The sequence below is a fragment of the Eumetopias jubatus genome, unplaced genomic scaffold, assembly GCF_037043125.1.
Source record: "Eumetopias jubatus isolate StellerSeaLion01/CBP00866 unplaced genomic scaffold, mEumJub1_p1.0 scaffold_7, whole genome shotgun sequence".
Taxonomy (NCBI): Eukaryota; Metazoa; Chordata; class Mammalia; order Carnivora; family Otariidae; genus Eumetopias; species Eumetopias jubatus.
In genome coordinates, this window is record NW_028274813.1 from 40172641 (window position 1) to 40182538 (window position 9898).

Sequence of the window (9898 nt, forward strand, 5' to 3'; positions counted from 1 at the left end):
TGAAATGGGGCAGAGCTGTCAGCTGCACGGCACCCACTCCACCCCAAGTTATGTCCCGACTCTGGCTTGGGAGCCCGGGGCATTGCAGCACTCACTGACTGGCAGGTCCACCTGTCCCCCTGGTGCTGGCCCCAGAGTGCGGGCTGCACTACGGGTGGTTTCCGCTCCTGGAACGGAGGGACAGTTCTGAGACTTGCAGATGCTGCGGCAGATGGTTCTAGGCCAGAGTCAGTCAATTACCAGGAGGCCTCTGAATCCTCCCTGGCTCACCCTCACCGGTCAGCAGAATGAAGGCCTTAGGACCCCAGCCTCTTAAAAGGGGGAAAGATGCCTGTGTCACAGGGACTTACTGACAGAAAGGGAAAAAGCTGCGTATCAGACCTCCCTTCCCAGCCTCTGGTTCCTGGCCTCGGTGTTAAACAGTTACAGTCTAAGCATTCTTGCCCTTGAGATGTATTGGGCCTTCTTCTAATGCAGAGTTAACGGGTGTTCTGGGCTATAAACTTGGCTATCCAAGTTCCCACCCGGGAAGGTGAGAGAAGCGAAGTGGAGAGTCTTCATACCAGGGTTAGGTCATGCCTCCTTCAGTGGTCCCAGCCAGTGACCAGGGTTCCCATCTTCAGAGTCTTCCTCTGCCCCAGCCTCTGCCCTCCGCCATCCAAGGAAGGCTAGTTTCTTTCACATTCTTGGCCCCCAAGACCATCACGTTCAATTAGCTCAACTACTTTATCTTCCTTTAGGAGACACAATAAAAAACTTTCCTTTGGTTGAGTTATTTTTATCAGTAAAAAGAATTATCTGACTCAGAGTACATTTTGGCTCAAAACTTACTATCTAGACAAATCAGCATTTTTCTGTTTTTTTCCTAAAGAGTATGAAAGCCATAAGATTTCAGTGTAGACTCTCTAAAATTCAAACCAAAATGCTACTTTACTTTTTTTTTCATCTCAATTTACAGAGTTAGGTAACCACTGTAAGAACTCTAGAAATATCTTCTAGGTAGGTAATGTGGTGCTGTCTTAGAATTGGGGGAGGGCAGAAGGAAGGGAAGATGGACCCTCTGTAGGGAGCATGGCCAAACAGGAGGATGGACTATTTGAGGAGCCTGGTTTATCTAACCATAATCACATGTCATCGTTTGAAAAATTGAAAAATGCGGTCACTAAAAATATTGCTCTTAGTAGAAACAGTGAGCTTTTGAATATAGCCCAGGTCACTTGAGTTTTCAGAGCTCTCTACCTAAAACCTGGAAGTATTTTCCAAAATTTAAATATGGAATATTAAAGTTTTGATAATGAACAATAATTGGCAGCTAGGATTTTCAGATACCTCAATTATTTAAAAAGATAATCCCTCTCCATTCAGCCAAGAAGAAATGAGGACTTTCACAGCTACCTAGTGGGCCAGGGATGTCTGGAGAATTCAGCAAATGAGCTGATTTGGGGCTGACATTTCTCTGCTTCCAGCCAGTTGCTCTGAATTATCAGCTACTACTGTCCTGCTGTCTCAGGGACATAGAAATAGAGCGCACCACTAACAGCCATGATTCCCAGGTTCCCCCGGGCGCTGGTGGTGGGTGTGTGGGGTGCCCTGCAGCCCCCAGAGGTGACCCGGCTGTGTTCAGAGTGGGAGAAGGAAAACTCAGTTGTTTGGAGATTACCTCTGATGGAGCTCTCTGTGGGGATGGCTTCTTGACAGGACCTACTTGGAGCTCGAGATCACCCTTTCCCAGGAGCAGATCCAGAAGTACACAGACTGCCTGCAATTCTATGTGAACAACACGCTTAAAGAACTGAGGAGGCTCTTCCTTGTCCAGGACCTGGTGGATTCCCTAAAAGTACGGTTGCTTATGCCATTCAGTTGGCGGTCTTAAGTTTCTTTCTCCCTAAAGGTATACTGTAAACCACCACAGACTAGAGAATAAGAAGCAAGTGCTAATTGCATTCTAGAGTGAGAAAACCTCCAGCTCTACAGTCCCGTGGAGCTCATCCAGTCCAATCCCCTCATCTTAGAGATGCCAAAACTGTGGCGCAGAGAGCCTAAGACACTTGCCTGAGGTTGCCCAGTGAGTCACTGGCAGAGCCGGGATCAAACCGAGGGCCACACAGCTTCTAATTCTGTACTTTTTACAACACACCAGGTGGTCCGTCCTTACCATTTTCAATTCCTCAGCCAATTTCCTAAAATTAATTAAAAAAAAACTAGTTTGGGGAATGTGAAAAACTTCTGTGCTTTTTTCATTGAAAGAAACTCTGGACTCTGCTAATGGTGAGACGTGTGAGAGTCCTTACGTAGTGTGGGCTGTGAGACGGAGCGTCTGAAGCAGAGGACCTCAGACACCTAGTGTTACTCCTGGCACTCTCACTGAACTTCCAGGATTCTTCGAACACACTGCTTTTCCTACCCTGCGGTATATGTAGAAACCTGAAGTCAGCAAATCATGAGCCAGCCGGGCCCGAGCGAGGTTGTTATGGGTTTCCCATGCTCCCAGAACGCTTTGTACACGCTGGGAGGGGTCTTGTAGCAGGGGCTGCCCAGCGACTTTTGAAGGAAGGGCAGAAGGAAAAGTGAGTAACGTGGCCTGGCCCCTGAAGATGCTTTCCTGGAAGAACATCTTTCCAAGTAATGACTAGAGAGAGATACCAGGGAGATTGTAATTACTTACCCTAGGGCTTTTCAAGTGATGTAATGTAAAAAGAATGGGCTAGAGCAGAGGTCAGCAATCCTTATTTGTAAAGGGCCGTATAGTAAATACTTCAGGCTTTGCATGCCTGAATCTCTGTCCCAGCTACTCAGCTTTGCCATCATAGCAGGAAAGCAGCCAAACACTATGCATAAATGAATGACTGCGGCTGTGTGCCAATAAAACTTTATTTATCAACACTGAAAATTGCATTTCATATCATTTTTACATATCACATAATGTTATTTCTTGCTTTGATTTTATTCAGCCATTTAAAAATATAAAATTCATTCTTAACTCACGGGCCCGAAAAAAACAGGCCAAGGGCCAATAGTTTGCTGACCCCCATCTTATTATTTCATTGAGTCCTTCAAATCTTCTAACAAAGAGATCCAAAGGGTTCTGAGAGGAGTGAAGACTGGATCCTCTTTCAGTAATTCTGTGATGAGAATTTAATGCTTACATTTCCTACTGAAACCATGGTGTATTTTCCCCCCAATTTTAATCTAAAAAAAGTCAATGAAATAAGACTCTCATCTGTCACGAATGGTTTTAGAAGCTCTGATAATCATTTTGTTCTTCAGTTTGCAGTTCTGATGTGGCTCCTGACTTACGTTGGCGCTCTCTTCAACGGGCTCACCCTGCTGCTCATGGGTAAGGACAGATGAGCATGTTATGTCTTCTTTCACACGTTCTGTCAGCATGGAGCTTCCTAGGCTCTTACCTCTGAGTGTGTTGTCATAGGTTCCTAGGAACAGACGCCACATAGTACAGGGCATTTCTCTGACCGTCATAGTTCAGTTGGAGAGTATAATATATATCACACATTAATAATGAATTCCTTAGTCTGAAGTATTTTTTTTTTCCCTCTTCAAGCACAACTAGGTTTATTTGGTTTCCAGTCAATATCTGTTTGCAACAGGCAGTTATGGACAGAAATTCATTTTTATCATGGGAGGGTTCAGTCCACCCTCATTCCAGGAATAATGGCTTAATATCTGTAAAAGGCTCACCATCCCTTTATTTTCCTTATGGACCGCCCTTCCGTCTTTTAGCTAAAGTGCTAGCTGCTATAAAATAATGCTATAAGATCACATAATTATATAAAAATGTATCTAAAAGCTTATTCTCACTGATAACTCTCAGAATTTTAATACTGTATTTGTTTTTCATCCCAGCTGTGGTTTCAATGTTTACTCTACCTGTAGTGTATGTTAAGCACCAGGTAAGTCCTTCATGATGTCAGATATTCACCTTAAATTTTGACCTTGTGACCTTTGGATGTGCTCATGATTTCTTCCTCTTTGTAGGCACAGATTGACCAATATCTGGGACTTGTGAGGACTCACATAAATGCTGTTGTGGCAAAGTAAGTTACATCGAGCAATTCCTAAAAAGGAGAGACTGCCTTAGGCAGGTGTTTGTGGGGATTAGAGAGAGGTAATAAAGGGATAATAAAATAGGAAATTGATTTATGATCATTCACTTATTTGAGTCATGTATTCCACATCTTTCCCAATCATATTACTTCAGAAAATAAGTATACATTTTAAAACTCTCAATTAAATAAAGCTGTCAGTGGTTTACTTTAGGTATCATGATGAATGAGTTTTAATGAGTGAATGACGTTAAGTTCTATCTGGGAACTGACTCATGTCCAAGAACAAGATGGGTTGAAGGAAAGATAAAAATTCCAGTTGTAAGAAGCCACAGCTAACGTGGACATTAATCTTAGTTTTCCATAACACTTAAATTAGTGTTTGTAAATCTAAATTAAATTAGTAAATTGTATTAAATTGTAAATCTAAATTAAATTAGTGCTTGTAATTAGTGTTTGTAAATCCATCTAAAATGATAGTTTTTATGTTATTTTATTAACAATTTTATTTTCATCAAAAGCTGACCTAGGCTCCCACTGGAAATACATGCCATGAAAGGGCTAGACTTGTTGACACAAACTCCCTCTCATAATCTTAGAATCACGTGGCTGGACCTGAGCGGTGGTCAGAATTAGAAGGAAGTATTTTAGACAGCCAAAGATGTGTAAAACAAAACAAAAACAAAACAACCACTTTAAAGTTCTTCTGGTATTTGATTTGCATATCATCAGTTATGGTTCTCTCCTAAAGTATATAAAGGTTTTTGGTTTTTACTGTGTACTCTTCATATTCTTCCTCTTAAATTCATGGTGAACTTGGATCTAGATCAGATCTACAGCACATTTAAAAATGCCTGAAATTATCACCTTGAACCCAAATGCAACTAAGACCTAATGAAAATCAACAAATTGAAGCTCAAGTATTGGTTATTTTGTATTAAGAAACGGCAGCATGGTTAGTATGAAAGTTGGTGGTGCCAGAACCGGGGGAAACTGGTAAAGACCCCAGTTCGCAGATTCCTAAAACAGACCTATAGAATTAGAATTTCTAGCATTGGGGACCTGGAAACTATACTTTAATGAACTCCCCAGGTGACTTTTTGGCAATTAGAGCTGTGTTTTGGGGGGAACTAGAGCAACACCAGAACAAGAGCACAGCAAAACACCAGAATAGGAGCTTAGAAACTAGAAGATAAAAATTCTAGTCCTAAGTTGTCCAATACTTCATTTGGGGATCTTGAACAAATCATATCTATTAATTTTTTATTTCATTGATTGATCAGTTGGTTCCAAAAAGAGCCATACCTGTGATGTCCCAGGTCCTGCATGTAACAGGCCCAGAGGGTATAAAGATGAATGGGATGACCCCCACCCTAGTGCAGCTCTCAGCCTCTCGGTGCGGACAAAACTGTAAAGAAATAAGTATAAGCCGATAGAAGAACTGCAGTGGAGTTGTATAAAATGGGAATGTCAGGGAGGTAAGGAAATAACTGTTCCTGCCTGAGGGGATAATGGAAATGACACTAAATCCTCACTAAAATGAAAGCCTTTGTCTTACTGAGCTCAGCCCCTATAACACAGTACCATAGACTGGGTGGCTTATAAGCAACACCAATTTATTTCTCACAGTTCTGGACCCTGGAGGTCCAAGATCAGAGTGCCCACATGGTCAGGCTCTGGCCAGGACCCTCTTCCAGCTTACAGACTTCTCGCTGTGTCCTCACGTGGTAGAAGTGGAAGGGAGCTCTCTGGGGTCTCTTTTACTGGACATTAATCCTATTCATGAAGGCTCCACCCTCATGACCTCATCACCTCCGAAAGGCCTCACTTCCTAATACCAAAACATTGGGGGTTAAGTTTCAACGTATGAATTTGGGACGGGAGGACACAAACATTCCGTCTATAGCAACCCTGAAGGAGGGCTGAACATTCACCAGGTGGGTGATGAGGGGAAAGACACTGCAGGAAGAAGAAAGAAAGTGTAGGTCATGTAGGAAACAGTGAGTCAACCATTGTGTCTAAAGCTTAAATGAGTAGAAAGATCAACTGGAAAGAGTCTAGAAAAAGAGGCTGAGGTCAAGTGTCAAATGCTCTAAGGAGTGACTCTGCCCCAACAGGAAATGGCCAGCACCTACTGTTTTTATGCCAGGGTGATGTAATCAGAGCTGTGTTTTGCACAGATCATGATGACAATCTAATGGGAGGAGAGTTGAACTGGGGAGTGGAGACGTGGCAATCAGATTGGCTAGGAGGTGATCATAATTCACAGAAAGTGATAAGGGTCTAGGCCCGTTAAAATGGAGAGAAAGGAGAGAAGACAACGAACACACAGTGTATGAACATACATGTACAATGCAATTGTTAAATTAAAATTGGCAATCAGGACTGTGAAAAGGAAAAGAAAGAAAACATTATCCATGAGAACTACCATGGTTTCTGTAATTGAGCTTTATTCAGATTTGGCTCTGAGCTTCTCAGTAGCTAGAGCAAAAAGAGAAACTAGCTAGGTTACACAGGTCTCATTATCAGAAAGGAGGAAACAGAAGTTCTTCAAGAGAACCTGTTTTGCCTGACACTAAATTTTGAAGGAAATTTCTTGGTGGAATCTTATCTCTAAAGCCTCCTTCGCCTCTGAAATTCTGACTCCATGTTAGAGTAATTCCCAGCACGGGAACTCACATCATTTTAGTGAAACACTTAAGAACATGATCTTTGGAATCAGGCTAGTTTGAGTGCATTTCTGGCATTTTCACCTATATGAGTTCATCATAAATGTTATTTGACTCTGGGAACCTGTTTCCTTATCTGTACACTGGGAATGCTAATACTTAACTCTTAAGGTTGTTGGGGAGTAAATGAGATAATGTCTGTCAAGTACTCTGACTTGGACATAAGACACTCTCAGTAAATACTAGGCATCATCATCATCATCCTCATCATCCTGCTATTACTGCCTAGAGATCGGTTGAAGAGGAATGTAGAGGACAGTCCTAGACCAGGACAGGAAGAGCTCAGTACCACTGCCTTCTCTATGCAGAGTAGATAGATGGAGCCTGTCCCAGTCATTTCTGGGTCTCAGTTTGACGCACGGAAATGGGTCTCTATTGCTGCCTAGAAATGTGTTCGTAGACACTCCTACTTTGCTGTTGTATCTTTTGGAATATTAAACTATTTGGTCAGCTAGCCAGTTAAAGCAACAACACACACTGAAGTCACAGAATGATTTCCTTAATGACACTTGTGACTTACCGTTTTTTGATATTATCTTTTTTCAGGATTCAGGCTAAAATCCCAGGCGCTAAAAGGCATGCTGAGTAAATCGATATCCCCCCGGGGACTGGACACGAACCAGAATGTCTGGAGTGGTAACAGCTCTGTTCTTACATGTTACTGCAAATTGATTGTTTCTCCCCCCACTACCATCATCTTAGAGACAAACTTTCAACAGCTGTTTTTAGGCTATTCCTAGAAAACAGCTGTACTCTTAGGATATTTGAGTCACTTGTGTCAAGCACTAAAGTATAGAGAAAAGTGTATTAGATGTGGTTTTAATTTTGTGTTGCTAAAAAAAAAAAGTGCATGATGGTGAGAGCCCAACTTATTTTTTCTTCTTCGGTGTTCTCTTCCTCCTCTCTGCAATGCTTTTGTAGCTTCTAATGTCCCCCGTGACTAGGCCTTTCCTGCCGAGTGCCCCGATGCAGTAGTGGAAACCGCTTACATGTCCTTGGGTTGCTGGTTGGATTCATCTTTAATAACAATATATAGAATTGTAGACTGATGTTTTAGTGTTTTTCCAACACACAACATAAAAATAAAAACAGTCGACCGTACTTCTGGTAATCAGTTTTGTATAACTTAAAATAATTAAATAAATGAATAACCCCTCCCCCCCCAAAAAAAACCATGCAGTACTTTTGTTGTGTGGGACTGACAGGCTGATTTACATGTATGGTAAAAAGTACCAGCATGTTAACTTTATTACAATTTGTATTACTTTCTCTGTAGTTCCTGATGGACCTAATTATGGACTCTGGATATTTGCACTTATGTACTTGATACTGAATGCATAAATAAATGTTACTAAATGTAAAACCTTCTCCCTCTCTTCTTGTGGGATGGCCAGAAAATGCAAAATTTCTAAGAGACAGTCTTCCGAGGACAGGCTAGGAAGCCTGAGACCAAGAGCTCACTTTGTTCCTGTCTCCAGGACCAGAGGGTGCCGTCCCAACTTGGTATATGCTCCTTTGGGTTATTGATGGAAGTCACTGAAAAGTAGTAAAACTGGCGTTGATGTAGATATTTTAGGTAGTTTCTTAAAAACTTGAAAGTGATATAAATCCTTCCATAAACTTCTTTTTAAATTTTTTTATATTTTATTTTATTTATTTTTTTATTATTTTTATTTTTAAAATTAAAATATAATGTACTATTTGTTTCAGGGGTACAGGTCTGTGATTCATCAGTCTTATACAACACCCAGCACTCACCATAGCACATACCCTCCCCAATGTCCATCACCAGCCACCCCATCCCCCCACCCCCCTCCCCTCCAGCAGCCCTCAGTTTATTCCCTAAGATTAAGAGTCTCTTATGGTTTGTCTCCTCTGATTTCATCTTGTTTCATTTTTTCCTCTCTTCCCCTATGATCCTCTGCCTTGTTTCTTAAATTCCGCATATCAGTGAGATCATATGATAATTGTCTTTCTCTGATTGACTTATTTCACTTAGCATAATACCCTCTAGTCCCATCCATGTCGTTGCAAATGGCAAGATTTCAAATTTTTGATGGCTGCATAATATTCCATTGTATACATATACCACATCTTTATCCATTCGTCTGTCGATGGACATCTGGGCTCTTTCCATAGTTTGGCTATTGTGGACATTACTGCTATAAACTTCTCATATGCAACAATTTATTTGCTATGAAGTCACTCTTTTGGTAATTCTTTCTTGAGTACCTAGTGTGCCAAGCACTGCAAATAGGGCTAGGAATAAGAGAGATGACACTTCCTGCCATCGCTGAGACAAATCTTCTAAGGATTGCTTGCTGCTCTTCATAAAAATCCAATTGCCTATTTCATTTCACTGTTGGGGTCAAAAGTCGAAGATGATGAAGTTGAAGTAGAATAAGAGTAGCGGGAGTGAAAAGGGACAGTAACTTACAAAAAGTGGCCTTTGACCTGTTTCACACTTGGGCTTAGTAAGCACTCATGGAGGTCCCCTTCCATGCCGAGTGGTATGACGACCACAGGGGCAACTGGATGCTGTGCCAACAGCCAAGATGGGGGCAGGTGGGAGGGGGCTATGTGGAAATGCAAACTAAATAAAAGGCAGCATGAAGTAAGAGCTGTCTTCCAAGATTAGAACAACAGAGAAGGATTCTTGGAGGAGGTGAACTTTGCAGCTGGGTCCTGGTATGGATTTTTCCAGATGGAGAAGGTGGTTCATCCCAGTTTGGAGAAAGAACATGACCTAAGATGCTGAGGCATGGAAGCGCATGGCATACACAGGGAACGGTGCGTGACAAGCTGAATTGGGGTGTGAGGTGCTTGGGGTGAGGTTGTAGTGCCAGGTGAGGCTGAAAAGCTGGGCCGAGACAACTAGGAAGAAACTTGAATGCTAAGGGGTTTGAGCTTTGTTTTTTAGATCTTAAGAGAGTCACATAAACACACTGAGGGATGCAGGATACTGGAGAGTAGAAGACTGTAGCATAACTAACACCAAACGGGTGACAAATGGGTAGGCCTTTGCTAAAGCAGCTACAGGGAGAATATAAGGGAACTATTCACCTGTCCTTCATCCTTCCTCTTAGCCCAACATGCCAAGACCCGCTG

At 42.0% G+C, this 9898-nt stretch overlaps 1 protein-coding gene across 2 annotated transcripts in view; it reads left to right on the forward strand.

The window, feature by feature from the left end:
* The window catches only part of RTN1 (reticulon 1), a 215451-nt gene extending 208072 nt beyond the window's left edge, over nucleotides 1–7379 (forward strand). For both annotated transcript variants that reach the window (XM_028098193.1, XM_028098197.2), the window contains 5 exons: nucleotides 1699–1837; nucleotides 3268–3337; nucleotides 3862–3908; nucleotides 3994–4052; nucleotides 7337–7379. In XM_028098193.1, coding sequence (XP_027953994.1) covers nucleotides 1699–1837; nucleotides 3268–3337; nucleotides 3862–3908; nucleotides 3994–4052; nucleotides 7337–7379 — 358 coding nt within the window. The remainder of the gene's footprint in view (nucleotides 1–1698; nucleotides 1838–3267; nucleotides 3338–3861; nucleotides 3909–3993; nucleotides 4053–7336) is intronic.
* Nucleotides 7380–9898: the final 2519 nt, after the last annotated feature.